The 17,071-nt window shown below is 39.4% G+C and overlaps 1 protein-coding gene across 1 annotated transcript; it reads left to right on the top strand.

The window, feature by feature from the left end:
- The first annotated feature begins 4,844 nt into the window (after window positions 1-4,844).
- RCN1 (reticulocalbin 1) lies at window positions 4,845-13,518 on the top strand. The gene is made up of 5 exons (XM_019474544.1): window positions 4,845-5,058; window positions 6,644-6,822; window positions 7,364-7,424; window positions 10,275-10,474; window positions 11,413-13,518. Exons 1-5 carry the CDS (start codon window positions 4,845-4,847, stop codon window positions 11,518-11,520), a joined length of 762 nt encoding a protein of 253 aa, XP_019330089.1. The 3' UTR covers window positions 11,521-13,518.
- Window positions 13,519-17,071: the final 3,553 nt, after the last annotated feature.

The following is a 17,071-nucleotide window of genomic DNA, read 5'->3' as shown; positions in this document are numbered from 1 at the left end:
CCGGGGTGGGCGCGGGGAAGGGCGGCGGCGTGGGGCTGCCTTCCTGTGTGTCCGAGGGGGCGGCGAGGGCCTTGGCCAAAGGAGCGGGGCGCGGCTGGAGGGCGTTGGGCGCTGCCTGCCCCGCTCCAGCTCCCCGGCCCCGGGGGAGACTGGCCCCTTCCCACTGCGAGGGGCTCCTGGAGTACCCTGTACCTCTGTATAGCCGGTGATACCTCTTCCGTTAGACTTCTTTCGCACCCCGCTGATTTTGCAAACGAGCAACCAACAGTTGATCACTTCTGCATTTTTCTCTCCTGCCTTTTCTGGTCCTACAGCGATAAGCCTCGTGGAGGGAGCTGCTGTGTGTGGTGCTGTGCCCGGTGTCGGACAGACCTCACCCGCTGCTGGAGGGCTTTGCTGCTGCAGCGCCTTGCCTCTGGGTCACTTGCCTGGACCATCTTAGTTTGAATCAAGTTTAAACCATTCCTTCTTCACAGCTCCATTTACAAGTCCACTTGAAGCCATCTTCCCACGGCTTTTCCACTTGTGACATCTTTGCCCACTGTCTTACAGTGTTGCTCTTGCTTCCATGCTGCTCTTTACGCCAAGAACAGAGTCCATACAACGGTTGCCTTATTTTACTGCTTTTCCTTCCTTTACACTTACAAGGAGTCAGACCATTAATTAGAACTGTTTAACAGTAGTTAAAGAAAGATCTTTTTATGTATTTACTAATGAGAAAATAGTTTAAAATATCTCCATGTTGTCACTAAGATTAGCTTTGCCTTCACTCCCCTTTCATAGGGAGTGGGACTTATTGTATGTCTGTCTAGTTCCATCACAAGCTCTAAGAGTGCAGTATCACTGTTACCTCACAGGCTGACCTCTTGATCCTTCTGGAAGCTGTCACTACTTATTTACCTGTATCTCAGTGAGTAAAGTGGTTATCAGAAATGACCAATTTCATCCACATTGTTTCAAGAAGGAGCAAAAGAAACCATGTTCTCAGCGTACATGATCTATGACTTAGATTCTCATGAAGTGTATCACTAAAATGGCCATACCTTTTTAAAATTGGTCTACACTTGCACAATTACAGATACTTTAGTTGGGGATATGATTTAACAATAGAGTTGTTTTTAAACAGTTTTTACAAATGCTAACTCAGCAAGGGAGGAAGCTTAACTTTTAGCAGTCTCACTGTGTGCACCTTGGAGAGGTGACACGGGCATGTTAAGCTACAGCCACAGTCAATAACCTTTTAAATGGAGGTGACTAAAGCGTCCCTCTGAGGACCAAAGCCCACATCGTGGGGTGAGCATTGTGCAGCAGAACATCAGAGATGTGGTTCCGGGGGGGCCCTGTGGGACAGTTCCATAACTTTTAGCATTTCCTAACCTCGTAATTTCAGATATCATACTGGGAGGTAGAGGGGAAAGAGGATTTTTAAAACACTTCACTTCCTTTTGTTGTGGTTTAATAATCAGATATACCGAGAAAAACAGTTTTGTGATGGGCAAACTCTGCAGTGAGGGTTATAAATAGTGTCACTTCTCAGCAAGTGAGTGGCTTTTAGGAAGAAGACATTTAATGAAAAGCTATTTTTCAATGCTTTTTGGGAGAAAACAGGAACATATAGTCTGCTGCTCTAACCAAAGTGCATGCTGCTGCATTTGTAAGTTATTTTACCTTGCTTAGGAAGGGTGGCAGCACATTGGTCATCCCAGTGACCAATGCTGGGATTGGAATCCCAGGGCTAGACAGCAGTAATGCAAAGCTACTCTCATCATCTTCCAGAAAACAAAAAGGAACTAGCTAGTATACAGAAAAAGCCCTGTAAACTCAACTACCTGCAGCATCAGTGGAGGAGCAGCTGCACAGTATGATCTTGGTTTGAGATGATGGCACATACCAACCCATGTCATGACCTGGGAGTGTACCTGTCCTTATGACAGATTCCATGGCAGGGGATCCCCTCTCACTGTCCTCCCACACCGGCTCACCTGACAAGGGAAGAATCATACATTGCCCACCCATGCGCAGTACCACAACTCACCTGGCTTTGGAGAAGCATGACATAATCCTGGTGCAGCATCCAAGGACTGCATTAAGGGACTGGAGATGGGCTAAGAAGGAGGGGAGTGGGGCTGCAGTCCTCTGAACCTTCTTCCTGCCATTTGTGATGGGCCTATCATTTTCAGAGAACATAGAAGATGATTACAGATCCTCAAAATGTTTCTGTTCTTTATACAGGCCAAGGCCAGAGTTTATCAACATACAGTACTCACATCAGGTGCAGAGGGGAAGCCTTCCTCTTTCACCCACTTCGTAGCAGTGATTTCCTTGCCCCAACTTCATTTCATCACCAGATCTCTTTGCAGACTGGCAGCTTAAATCTCTGTAATAGCAGGTTGTATGTACCTGTTGCATGTGCCCTCTAGCTCCTTCATTATGAGGTAGGAGACTAATAATGACTATAATCCCACATAAGTTAAAGGGAGAAAGTAAGCTTTCAGGTATTACGCACTTGTGCGTGTAAATTCCTGTGTATGAGCTGACATTTTGTGTCTGTTAACATGTTCCTTGAATTTTTGCTGTATTCAGGAATTAACTATTTAAAATAAAGGCACTAAGGCTTTTCAGACTGACCAATGTACGCTAGCTCCGCTACAAAACTTAGAATGATCCTGAGCCATTTTACAGGTAATTATCAGTATAAAAAGTGAGGTCCGCAGTCCATACAATAGCTTCTTATCCATACCTTTGGGAGCCTGTAGGCAAGACTATTTCTTTGTCCCCATCTGCAACTGGGAAGCACAGTGAAATACTAGTGCACATGGGTGCAATGGACCTATAAAAACAAGAGTGTGGGTGAAAAGGAAGAGGCATGAAACATTTTCTGGTAAACAGTCCTGACTTCTTTTGTGTTAAAAATACTAAAGAGCTACTAGCAGAATCATTTATTATAACTAATACAAATACTAAAGAGCTACTAGCAGAATCATTAATTATAACTAATAACTAATTTATAAACTAATTTAACAATAGAAAGAAATATCAGCTAAACCAATTAAATCAAATTCATTGTGGGGCAAATCCGTTGACAAATACAGTCCATCATGCAGTGAAAGGGACCCTTAGCAGTCAATTCCCTATGAGATTTATACAAAAGAGAAAAGGTTTTCTAGTCAGTTAATTCATACTTTACTACTTCAGAAAGCAAATTCATCAGCCTCTTTTTCCCCCCGTAGCTCAGAAATAGCATGTTTATAAATTCAATCTGATACTATCAGACTCACATAAGATTGCTGGAAATTCAGCAGAAGCTGCTGCTGCTGTTACTTGACTCTACTTACCACATTCATAACTAAGGCTCAGGAAAAGACATCGCTTCACTAGTTGAACAGTTCCAATTGGTCAGGGTCAGTTTCTTTGTGGAGAACCAAGATGTTGAATTGAAAAGAATATTTAAAAGTACAGAACTTTTCCCTGTGTCCTTTGGCTGCCTGGAGGTTTAGGGAGCTCACCTGTTGAGTCTCAAGTCAGGATTTAGGTAAGTCAACTCCTGCTCTTACCCCTTCTTACAAATGACATATAATCACCATAGGCATGGTGATTCAGCCTATGGGGAATGGTCATTCAGATTATCTTGAGCTGGCCACTGGGTGGTCACCAAACTAGGTGCAGTGCAGCTACAGGCAGTTTGCTCCTGTACCTCATGAGCAGTGATACAAGGGTTAAAACTGCTGATGTGCCTAAAGCCAATTTGGATGTGCAGAAGAGACATGGTGCTACCTGCCCCAGTTCCAGGAGCAGGGTACATAGTTTCCCGCAGGTCAGTGCCCAGAATATAACACAAGCTTACCTACAAGTTGTGGGATTAAAGCTTCATTCTTATTGTAGATAAAGGTTTTATCATCTGGTTTACCACTGTAGCTGGGACAGAAGCCAGTTGTACAAGCTCAAACCCAAACTGGTGGCGTTTAGCAATTACAGGCATCCCTTGAGAGATTTATTGCAGAGGACCTAAATGGTATAGGAGAACGTTGCCTCTTTTTTTTTTTAACATAGTTTTTCAGGTCAGTTTTATCTGCAGCTGTGTGTAGAACTTTTCAAAGATGGAAGTTTCCCTGGGAGTACACCAGTACCTTACTCCTGCTGATTTCAACAGGACTTCAGGCTAGCAGCTTTATACAGGACAGTGGCTTATAGCCCAACTGCCAGCAATGACTGGAGACCTGCTGCAGACCAGCTATTGCTTTAGTGAGTAACAGGCATTCCTGACAACACAAGCAATACTGCTTTTTGCTGGAAAAGAAAGAAAAGAAACAGAAGTGGAGGGACAGGAATGGAAGGGAAGACTGTACATGGTGTACATGCCCAGCATTACACAGTCATATATAACTCACTCCACTCTAGCGTCAGTCTGCTGGAAAGTCATAGGAGAAACTGCAGGTGTCCACGAAATCCTAGTTTTTTGCCCTGGTTGCCTCCAGCAAGCTGCGGTACAGGCTCTCTCCCAAGGTGAAGTTAGTGTCTCCTACTCTGAGCCCAGCATGGCCACTCCCTATTGACAGTGAAGAACAGGTCCCCATAAGTAGATACAAGCTAAGAAATCCAGGTATTATATGAGGTACTTTGTTCACTAATTTTGATCGTGCGAGTTCCATTTCAATTATTCATAGCAATATTGAATAATGAATAGAGACATATCCCTTAAGATAATCTGCAAAATGCAAGAAAGCCTTAGCCAGTAGGACAGCTTTATAAGTTTTGGGCACTGCGTTTTTGTGGAAAATCGGGACCAGATAAAGATTACTAAAATTGGACTGACATGCAGTTTGTTCTTCTGTCAACTCCTAAGGATGCTGGTCTCTTTTTACAGGAAGATTGTGGATAGAATAGATGACAACAAAGATGGCTATCTCACAACAGAGGAATTAAAAAACTGGATTAAACGGGTACAGAAACGCTATATCTATGAAAACGTGGCTAAAGTTTGGAAAGATTATGATCTAAACAAGGACAATAAAATCGCCTGGGAAGAATACAAACAAGCCACATACGGTTATTATCTAGGTAAGATAACATTTTCAGATTATATGCTCAAAGACTATTGAGATTATAAGGCTTGATTTCATGCCTTAGAGTCAACAGGAGTTTGGTGTCACATTTAGGACTCTTGAAAATCGCATTAAATTTTATAGATGCTCAGAGGTCAAAAGCACTTCTTAGTTGTTTATTGCAGCCATTTCCACATGGGTCACCAGCACACAGGTTTTGTAGAGGGATTATTAAATGTACTGACAAAGCTGAACTAAAGTCTCCTTCAGTTAGAAATACATATTTCTTTAACATTAAAAATGGTACTTTAATTAAAAAAGAATATATTGTGTAATTAACCGGTATTTGTTAATTCAGTCTCTCTAAACTCTTAAGAGTCTAGATGCTAAAAATTTAGGCTGGGTCTAAGCTATAGCAAAGTTATTGATTAAAATAGTTCTTGCAGAATAACATGCTTCCGACTGTGATCAACTGCAAATGAAAATCCTTAACAAATCAGGCAAAAGGAACGTATTAAAAAATATACCTGAATCTTTTTTTCCCCCACATACATTCCCTTTGCTTTTTATAAGTTAACGAAGGGAAAGGAGGAGAAGAGATCACTTAAGCTAAAGGGCAATGCTGACAGAACAATAAATTGGTATTAACTGACCATTTATACTGGAAATGAGAAGACAATATCTACCTACCATAGAGGCACTTTCTGGAGCAAGCTTCCAGTAGCAGTAATAAGTACAAAGTCTGCTTTAGATTAAAATTGAGCTTATTACATTTGTGGAAGGAAGTATTTGACACGCAATCCCTGCAGCAGTATCCCTGGGAGACCTTCTCAGCTCTTTGTCTTTGGTCTCTGTAATCCCCAAGATTTGGAGAACAGCTTCTACATTGTGGTCTTGTGTTAGTGCACACTTAAACTTCCCATCTGTGATTCCTGGCCTAGTCTTTTTCAACTGTGTTTGTCTCCCAACATGTGAATTGTGAAATATGAGTTTTTTTCATGTTTGAAGTCAGTTTAGTGATCCTATTTTTAAAATTCTATCAAATACCATTCGTTTTATGCCACCGAACACCCTGAAAAAATGTCATTGTTTTAAACTGAAAATAATTGTTAGGTTCCCTGTAGCAGAGGCGTAGCAGTTAGATAATTTCAGTCAGTCTGCCAGCTTCTGAAATCACTTTTCTTTGGTTTGCTTGCTTTTTGAAAAAGTTGTATAGTTCATATTGATTCCTAAGAAGAATAAAACTTCTGTGAATGAAATCTGCCCCAAATATTGCCTAAGCAGTGCTTGTAAAAGCAAATTAAAAAAAAATAAATCTATGAAGGATAATATACAATAGTGCAAAATCCATTATCCTGGACTGCAACAGAAGACTTACTCAGACATTTACCTATACTACTAAGTCACCTTTAAAAATCAAACCAAGTGCTTGACCTCTGAATTTAAAACTTCACAGGAAGGAGAAGTTCCATTTTAACACAGCAGCTATTCTGGCAATAAGCGTTTGTATTTCTAGACTCTAACGGCAAATTGGGGTGCTTCGTTGTGGTAATATGTTTTAAAAGGAACATAGTTTTGAGATCTTCTCGATTAATTTGCAGAAAATCCAGAAGAATTCCAAGATGCAACCGATCAGCACAGTTTTAAAAAAATGCTGCCCAGAGATGAAAGACGGTTCAAAACTGCAGATCTGGATGGAGACTTAGCTGCCACTCGTGAAGAATTCACTGCTTTCCTTCACCCAGAAGAGTTTGAGCATATGAAAGACATCGTTGTCTTAGTAAGCAGAGCAAAACTAATGACATTATTTTTACTTTTATTTTTTTGGATGAGCTTTGAAATGCTTCTCTAATCTTTCTGCACAGGGTTTAGAAAAAGACGCACACATAGCCAAATGGGGAACGGAAAGGGATGCCTTTCACGAAATTCACTTGATTTAGAGCTCTCAGTATAAGAAAGACTTGTTAAATGCACTTAGCTCCTAAATGGAATCAAGAAACAGTTTTGGGGCACCGAGTTACACCAAAATAAAAGGAAGGGTATGCTGACACACAGCAGCTAAGTGTTTGATGCAAGCATGTATCTGCCCCTAACTTAAAACTTAAGCATGATGTCCAGTTCATTCATGCAGGGAAGTTTTTCAACATGAAAGGATATTTGTATATTCATTGTATAAACAACAATCACACCGGAGTCAGTGAGAGTACATTTGCCTGTGTACAAGGGCAGGTGAAGGCCTCAAAACGCGAAATGATCAAAGAGGCGAGTAACCAGAATTCTCAGTTCTCTCTTGATTACTTCGATGCAAAACTATTTTCCAGGAAACCTTAGAAGACATAGACAAAAACGAGGATGGTTTTGTGGATCAAGATGAGTACATTGGTAAGTGTTGAGGTTTGTTTCTTATATAATCTACAGTCCATCTTTTCTCAAATTTGCAGCAGTATTAACAACCCAAAGGTGAACCTTTCTGTGCTCCAGTTCAACTATTTTAAACCAGCCACCCAACCCAGAAAATTTAATTTCATTTTAGGCAGATAGCAACATCATCAGCAAAAGGTTCCTCACACATTACAGCATAAAATCCTCCTCTTACTCTTGTATAATTTGGCTAAGAGGGTCTGGAATATTTTTCATGACAGGAATACTCTCTGTATACTTGACCACACTAACAGCTTTTTGAAGGCATTGTTTAGAAATGCAGGAGGATCAGAAAGTGAATTAGTCTCTTCCCAAGTTTGAATGGTACTTGACTATGCAAAATAGCTGGGAAGCACACATTGCAAAAAAGAAAATTCACCTTTTTTCTACTAGTTATTTTCCTAATTTAATTAGTAAGTAGGTACCCATACTTCTCTAATGATTTGTATGGTGATGCCATTATGTTTCTTCTAGAAATATAAGATACATTAGAAATGAACTCTAAAAATAGCACTAAGATTTAAGATTCTCGAAGTTGTGAAGTGCGTGAAAGTCAGCTGTGCATTACTTGAGTGGCAGAAAGAGAACAAAATGGGAAACACCAACAGCAGATCAGTCACAGTTAATTTGCACAAACTTTAGTCACACTAGGCAGTTAGCTGCTGTCTTGCACTTAGGCCTATGAAGACAAAAATGGAAGCAGGACTGGAGATTACCAGTACATAATATGTTTTAGCCTTTTGAATCATTATGCTGATACCAAAAGCTAACTTCTCCCACTACACTTACTTTGATAGGTTTTAAATGAAGAAAGTAGCACCAGGAAAGCATTAGTTTAAACTCAGATGAATCTTTCCATTTCTAGTGGTGCTATAAAGATCACTTCACATATAATCAGGAACAATATACACACGTTAATTAATGGCAGGGGGTTTCTATTCCTTGTAAATTATATTTAGCCTCAGAATGTGAACGCTATTCATTTATGACTGAAATAACAGAGCAGTATAATTTCCACAGTAATTTCAGTTCATTCAGTGACATTACCTACATATAATTATAAGGTAATTGTCAACATTTGTTACTATGTGAATGCTGTTTTTTCTTGTCTTCTATAGATAGGAACATAGAATGTTCTAGTCACGATCACCCCACATTGGCAAGGATGATAAAAATCAAATTGACAGGACGTGTCAGTTGCTTCAAATAAACAATATAATTTGCACTTTAAAAAAATGAGAAAAGAAAGTGAATGTGTTGTCTGAAGTTTTCTTCATGAGTTGAGGAAAACTATACTTAAAATATTCCTACTTCCCTTTTTTAGATGTAATTTCTTTTATTTTTGATCAAGCTGGGGTTAAAAAACAGAAAACTAAATCTCTTCTTTGGTAGTTTATAAGGAACAACAAAAAGAAGTCCAAAAATTTCAGTCTCTACATCAGGTATTTGATGGGGAAATCTCCTGAAGGTTATAGAACGATTCCTCCCTCCTCCTCCTTCCTTCCTCCTATTTTGTCTTTTACAAAATTTGGTTTAGATTTTGCAGAAGCAGCGAAGCAAAATATCCCTAGTCATGTTAAGCAGAGAATTAAATTCTTACTGTGCATGAGCAGGTAATAGAGTATTTCAGGGACACTGTGCACAGTTCTACCAATAGAGAACTTAAGCCTAGTGTACATGCTCACACTGCAGGGTGGGCGGAGGTTATTCCTAGATTTGAGACCAGCATTTATACTTCCTATAGATACCAGCCAGCCTCTGGCCCTGAGACCATCCATGCACTTACAAAGCAGGTTTTAATTATAAATAGAAAAGTGGAAGGCTTGAGGAATAAGCAGCCCTGATCAGCAGGAAACGATTGGCCACAATAACCAGAAGGATAAAATGGACCCACTACTCATCATTTGGAAGGCCTATGCTGTAAAGAACAGTTACAAATCACTTGCTCTTCATAATCACTGCTACTCTCCCAACTGTTGATACAGATAGCCGCTGCCACTGTGGCATTTTCCCTCTTAAATATAGCCCAGGACTGATATACAGAGCAGCTCATGTACGTAATCTATGCATCCTATGTCACAAATGGTACTCCATCCCAAGGTACCAATCTATGACAAGTACACTGCCTGTGGTTTCTCACACAGAAGGCACCACTGATTCATAATGACTTCTCCAGGTCTTTCTTTGTAGAAGAATACCTTTTACTGGAGTGTGCTGCAGCACTGCGTGGTTAAAAACGGACTCATCTACTAAGATGAATTTCTCTTACGCAGACCTCTCTAAAAGCAGGACAAAAACATTCAAGTTGCATTTAGCAATTTTTGTTTTCCTAAATTTCCCCTGTGCCTTTCTTCCCTTAACCACTCTGCTGGCTGGAGTCTGATCTTACACACAAAGACATTTGCTGGCAGGGACAAGATTAAAGTGCTGAGTTCCTTTCTCCCCACGTGACTGAGCCCAGTACTAAAGCTTATGATTGCTATTTAGCTAAAGATCCTTAAAGAATTTTTTTCATTCTGAAATTCAGTGGATGATGGCCTTTGGGCAGGTTGACCTCTCATGTTAGCCTCACCAGCAGTGCACGTTACGATACAAGGGTAATCTAAGAATGGACAGGATCACCAGCAGTGAAGAAATAGGCCTGAGAGAAGTTATGCACAGCTACTCTATTTACACCCCACATTTCATTTTCTGTACAAAGAAACCTGTGCAGAGTGAAAAGTTTAGTCTTCCTCTGAGGAACACTCTCTTTAGTTTGTGCATAATTTCAAATTAAATATGACTCAGGTGAGACCTTTATTTCCTCTCCAGCTGATATGTTTGCAAATGAAGAGGGTGGACCAGAGCCTGACTGGGTGATTACAGAGCGTGAACAGTTTTCAGATTTTCGTGACCTCAACAAGGATGGAAAGATGGACAAAGAGGAGATTCAGCACTGGATTCTCCCACAAGACTATGATCACGCACTAGCTGAAGCCAGGCACTTGGTCTATGAATCGGATGTAGACAAGGTACTTAAGTGTTCTAGTATACTTTTTTAAAAAGTTATATAAGGTGTTGTGTTTTTTTAAAACATTGTAAATAACTACAGCTAGCAAGAAATTCTTCCCAATATCTTTTCTTATTAGTACAGTTCAAATGGAGTTTTAGAGGCTAGAATTGCTAGTGTGTTAATGTGTCAATGCCAGTTTCAGTTGGTAGGGTTAGAATCACAAAGTAAAAGTAATAAAATACTTTATCAGCTCTAGAAGTCCCATTGGCTTTCATTAGGTTAGATAAATTATTTATCATCTTAAACCTGGAAGTTGTAACACAATAGAAATATTCTTCCTTTTATGAGTGGTTTTTGTATGCTTATTTAGACTGCAAGAGAAAAAGAAGAGATACATTACATAGGAGGTAGCAAAAAAACCCCATTTCTGTAATCAAACACACATCTGTGACTTAAAGACTGGCTCAATACATCCACGTCCTCTAACGTGGGAGATTAATGGTTCAGTAGATCCCAGATGGTGATCTTCAGAAGTGTAGAGTGAGCAAAGTTGGAACCTGAAAAGTCAAAACACTATTACACAGAGAGTGTGTAAATTGCTAACATAAGCAACCATCTTCAACAAAATACGCCAGAGGATTTTCATTTTTACTGTCAGGAAAGCAAAACTAAACCACAAGGCAAAACTGTGTACCAGAGAACCCATATACTGTTTGGCAGTGAGTCAATTACAAAGAACTTTCAATTAACAGTTTGACCCAGCTGAAGCCAGTGGGGCTTCTGTCTTCCACTGGGGTCCAAATTTCACTCACCATGACAGCTACAGTGATTCCTGAACATGCAGTCTGCTGCTTTGAAGAACTGTCTATTTCCCAGGGCTCTTTTAAGTCTGTGCTGGTGTGTCTCTTACTTAGCTTTGAAAATGTTCTTACAGGGATTTTATTTTCCTTCCACCAGGATCAAAAGTTAACAAAAGAGGAGGTTCTAGACAACTGGAATATGTTTGTTGGAAGTCAAGCTACTAATTATGGGGAGGACCTCACAAGAAACCATGATGAACTATGATACAGTGTACCAACTGTTATGCCACAGACCTTTTCTCCGCTTTACTGAAATCACCGTGTCCATCCTCTCTTTTTGGGGAAGATGGACAAGAGACACACTCACCACCGAATGACTTGCATTAATATATTTTTAACATGCCAGCTTATTACCTCAGAAACCGCGTAGAAATAGCTTTTTACTCTTTTCACATGGTTAAATACAATATCTAATTACTACAGTTTTATTTTGGAAAACATAAAAATGTAACTTTTCTTAATAGATTAGAGCCTGACCTGGAAAAGGCACTTCTAAACCATAATTGCAAGGATCTTTAGTAGTGAAATATTTTCTTCAAATACCCGTTTTTACTATAGTGAAATGCAGCTAGGATTAGAAAGAAACCTAATTTTTAAACAGACTAAGTTATTTAGTCGTCTTTTTTAATAGCATATAACAATTTAGTTATACTTTGACCCTCCTGTCCAGAGAAAAGGTTTGACACAACAAGATCCACAACCTTTTTCTCCACACTGTTTTTCTCTCCCAGTTTGGGCCAGAGGTGCTGAGGAAGGTATCCAGCGGCCCTCTGGCTCATAGCTTTACAAGTGCAACATGTACGACTGGCCCTTCTCTCTAATCCCCATCACAGTGCAGAGACAGCACACGTGGCCCAACACCCTGTGCCGGCATTCCTCAGCGAGGATTGTGGAGTTCATAGTGACAGCTGCTCCTTCTGACAACAGAATAACGTACAATTGTTTGTAGGCTGTTGCTTATGCTGTTTCCTGGGAGGAATTATGCCACATGGAGCATAATTTATCTCATGCTTTTCGCGCTTTACCCAAGCCGTACTCTTGTTCACACAGTGTGAATGGCAGCAGTTCTGTGATGGAGAAAGAATGAGACATATCACCCCTCTGGGCCTTCTGTCTTCTCTGCCGCATAAGAGGACAGATTTATGTGGCTGAAGTTCTGGTTTTATATGTATATACGTGTAAGTACGTGTTACTGAAGCAACTACATGAAGACAGCTTTCCTTCCAAAGAAAGGGGTAAGCTTTCCACACAGGTGCTTTCTTTTTTACTGTATAATGTGAGCTGTTACATGTATATTTTTATATACCCAACTTAGGTAAGTTTTGTTGTTTTTTAAATGTACTGGTTTTAAAATAAGCACAATAAAACCAGTACTTCTTTTTGATACTATGAAGGTGCAATAACACTAACACAGACTAGGATAGAGAGGTGATGTGAAAGCAGGAAGCAGCCCTATTAAAGCCAGTAATTCCCAAAGCACTGGGTCATTGGCAGCTCCTGCAGCACTGGGTGGTCATCTACGAACAGCAGCTGGACATACGGCACCAACTGTTTCTTCTTCACCTCATTAAAAAAAAGAAAAAGCTAGAAATAAGTCCAATAGACATAGTTGCTATTGCTATCACTAGAATCTGTTCTGAACACTAATACTAGGAGATCAGGGCTCCACAGCAGTGTTCACCTGGAGCTTCCTTGAAGGTTTGGTGTGCAGCATCACACACTGGTCATCACACAACCATCCAGAGAGAAGTTCTGAGACTCCCAGGATGTGATACACTTCAGCAATTTAACAAATCTGTGAAAATCATGAGACAATGCAGAACTGTGACCTCCATAAACAGTGTCATTTTTATAAGGTTATATAAGAACTGTGGTGAAATATCTTACATCTTCCAATTGAAGACAATTAAATCTAGATATCAGAGTCTGGCAGAGATTACCTGTTCTTGCTAGCACAATTATTAAGCTTTTGGTGTGCACTTCTTATGACATTGCCAGCAATGTCTCTGAAAAGTCCCTACCTCTTCCACTAACATACAGTAGGACAAATGTCATAAGACATAAGTGAACCATTTTTGCTCTTCCAGTACCCTCAAGTTAAATAAATGCCTAAATGCAGTGTTATCTGAGAAGCAATAAAATTGTATCCTGGCACATGTAAAAGATTATCTGTTTTGTTTATGACTTGGATTTGGAAAGGTTTATTGTAGTCAATAATCCTAACAACCTTGAGAACTTTTTTTTTTTAAGTAGTCCTTTCGTACTAAATTTTAACATTTTAATATTTTACAGAATTGTAGTACTCTCTCTGCGCTTACATTATCCTCTGCTGTTTCAGGAAACAATACCTTAAAAGACTTCAGAAAAAGCTTGTTTCCTGCAGCTCAGACTGGATACTTAAGCCAAGGATTTTTACTGAAGCCCAAGGGAAGGTTGTTCGCTAACTCTTGTTGAAATTCAGTGGGAGTTGGGTGCTGAGACACTAAGCATCATTGCCTTCAGCTAAACATGACACTTCCAAATCCACTGCGTTCTGTCCCAACAGAAAACTGCATCTGAGCTTTGACAAGCAATCACATTTTCTTCCACATTACTCAATGAATTTGGAATAGAATTAGCGTCAAATGAGAGAAAAATCATGTTCCCGTGTTTGTTCTCTATTTCTATTGATGCTTGGAAGACATTGGGCATTTTCCGGTATAAAACCATACTTACATGACTAACAATGCTAAAATCAGAGGAGTTACTCGTGCAAACAGGAACTGGAAATTTAGATCCACTGTATTTTACAGTAAAATCTTTTTTTACAAAAAGAATGGTACTCAGGTAGACTATATCCAGCTATGAAAAAGGCAAACATGCCAACTAGAATGAGATTTAAAATACTCAAATTATTTATCAATCATTGTAAGGGTAATGGGGTCATATTAAGATTAGGAGCTTTTTTTATAAACCAGAATACAGGAACATTTTTTTAGAGAACATAAGTATCACTGAAGTGATTTCACTCTAAAGGCTACCCTCTTCTTTCCGCAGCTCTTCATAGTGTTTCACTTACCAACATCCAGTAATGCACAGTACATTTCGTGCACTAAATTTTCCTTTCAAGCTCAATGCACTAAGGAAGAGTAACTCCAAAGAGACTAGAGCTTCTGGGTTTAAATTTAACACTATTTAAGGAAAGCAAACCTTTGCTAGGGGATATGACTGTTAACATTGTGATTTTTCAAGCCTAAGGTTTCTAATGGGGTTTGACTGTTCCAGAGATAACATTTTTTTTCCTAGGTAACATATTTCAAGTCATATTATGAGCAAACGTTACAAAATTTTAGTGTAATGTGAAATACTGTTATGTCAGATAGCATTATTTATCTGCTTAATATGACTAAAACCATTAATTGCTGGGAGCCATACTTCATCCCAGCAACATGAAAATCCATTTTGTGCCTATCTTGTCAGTTATTGCCGATTTTCTTAATGAATTGTGACGTAGGGAAATTCTGTTGGGAAATGTGCTTATATATTTCCAACTGCAGGTTCTGTATGGTAACTCTTATTACATAGATCCTCCATTAACTAAATGTTTTCGTTATGCCTATGCCACAACATATCAAAGGTGCATTTTTCTTACTTAGATATCTGGAATAGCCACTCTTATTGCACATGCAGTTTTAATTATTAGAATTTATGAAATGAACTAAGTGGCTAATGTTCATTGTCTTATATTTCCATTTAATGATTCAATCAGGTTAGATCTGTGTCCTATTCCAATCAAGGTACGGTACATAACTCCCTGAGGAAAGGAGAATGCATTTCATCCTGATGTAATTACGCTTACACAAGTATCTTACAATAGTTGCATAATGCTTTACTATTTGCACTGTAGAAGTAGAAGTTGATCTTGATCCCAGTGAAGTTAATGGCAGAACTCCTAGTCCCTATATAGAGGGACTAAGGCCTTAGCCACCCAAAGGCAAGCAGAACAATAGGATGGTGGGACTTGAGGTTAGAAATAACCTTATGACCATCAGATCCTGATCTCCTTACTACTACTACTGAACACTAACTTTTAGGAATTTAGACTGATTCATACTCATGTAAGATAATTAGGGCATAAGTCTAGCTCATGGAAGACAGTGTCTAATGTTTTACTGGTCTGTTCAAGTAAACTTAGCCATTTTACTGAGTGGTGGTGGCATCACTCCTCGGCAGCACATTACCATTAGCAAATGGAACTAGTTTTATAGGGTGGCAGAAGGAGCCACAGAAAACATTCCAAGGCCAAATGTTCTGCAAAACCTGACTTGGCTTGTAGTCAAACACTTGGAAGCATCCACCACTAATAAGCAGTGCCCTTCTATTTTCATCACTCCAATTTAGTGTGCGCTATATTCCATTTAATATGTCCAGCCAGGAGCATATTAACCATATTCGCTAATTACAAAGGAAGAATTTAGGATTATCTTCCACTGAAGTTTCAGAAACCAGTAAGATGTCCCTCAAACTCAAGTGATGTATAGATTATTCCAAACATGATGAATTTCAAAGCAACCGCAGAAGAAAAAGTTACCAGCTTTCCCATGGTGCAAAATAGTGTTTCAGGGACATACATGCGTATGTGACACAACAGGCAATTTCACACCTGCATTCTGTCTCTCCACAGGATAGGGTAAAATGTCTTCAACAGATGGGAGCATCTCTTCACTATGCCAGTGACAAGAATACAATTATCATGTATACGCGTTACTATTCCTGTTGATAATTAAGGGATATCCATCTTCAGCACAAGTGTTGGCTCTGGTGAGGGCAGCAGAGTTCTGGAGCTCAGTTTCATATACTGCGTGTTTGTCATTTTCCTTGTGGAAGAATTTATTTCATAATCATAAAATGTCCAAATATGATCTGGTTGGCTAGCATTTGAAGTTTTAATATTTGCTTAAGTGTTTTGTAGTTGGCCTCACATTTGTGAGGTTGGCCACATTTGTGGTCTGAAACCACCACATACCTGAAATTCCAGGACATCTATATAGAACAAGTCATGGCATGATACTGAATCTGAATAGTAATTAAGGGTGACACATACATTAGAAATGACAATGTTTCATCATATCAACAAGAATTTAGATATGCATCAAGATGCTTTCACAGTTAAGTGGGAAATCTTTTCTTTATATGGGAATAGCCTGACAACCTTTAAAATGAAAGTCCATTGGACCAATGAGGGTACAAAAACTTAATGAAAAATTAGTATAGCTTTTGAAGACATACCTTAAAATCCTCAGTAAGGCTCCTTGGTGCTTTTGTGGATGGTGTCACAGAAACATGAGTTGATAATCCCATAGGTGTATGCCACATTCTCAAACAGTTCTAGTACAGCACTGCCCAAGAAACAGCCATCACTGAAGACGCTGCATTCGTACCCAACAGATTGCTGAGGTTTAGGTAAAAATAAAGTGTAAAAATAAAGCTACTCAATAGGCTGCTCCAGCGTGCACTATCTTCTCCCACCTAAGGCTGCTGTTAGATTCTGAGGAAGTTTGATGGGTGCATGATATTGAATGCTGTGTTGGTCACCATGAATCCCACCACTAGGACTGAAGTTAACAAGTTGGATATCAAGGCCACAGTACCTAGGAAGAAAAAAAAAAAATTGTCAATTACTGAACTCCCAAGAGCATGATGTTCTCAGGACTTCTCAGGACATACCTTCTGTTTGGTTAAAAGTCAGTGACTTTAATGTTTCAGGAGGAAAAAAA

The sequence above is a fragment of the Aptenodytes forsteri genome, unplaced genomic scaffold (assembly GCF_000699145.1).
Source record: "Aptenodytes forsteri isolate BGI_AS27 unplaced genomic scaffold, ASM69914v1 Scaffold8, whole genome shotgun sequence".
Taxonomy (NCBI): Eukaryota; Metazoa; Chordata; class Aves; order Sphenisciformes; family Spheniscidae; genus Aptenodytes; species Aptenodytes forsteri.
Note: the sequence above shows the minus strand (reverse complement) of the source record. Positions and strands in the feature narration are given on the sequence as shown.

Excerpts from the sequence above, each read along its gene's own strand:
- RCN1 (XM_019474544.1), top strand. The coding sequence starts at position 4,845 with ATGCTGGTCTCTTTTTACAGGAAGATTGTGGATAGAATAGATGACAAC. Across the intron at positions 5,059-6,643 it reads CACATACGGTTATTATCTAG|AAAATCCAGAAGAATTCCAA; the intron begins GTAAGATAACAT and ends ATTAATTTGCAG. Across the intron at positions 10,475-11,412 it reads ATGAATCGGATGTAGACAAG|GATCAAAAGTTAACAAAAGA; the intron begins GTACTTAAGTGT and ends TCCTTCCACCAG.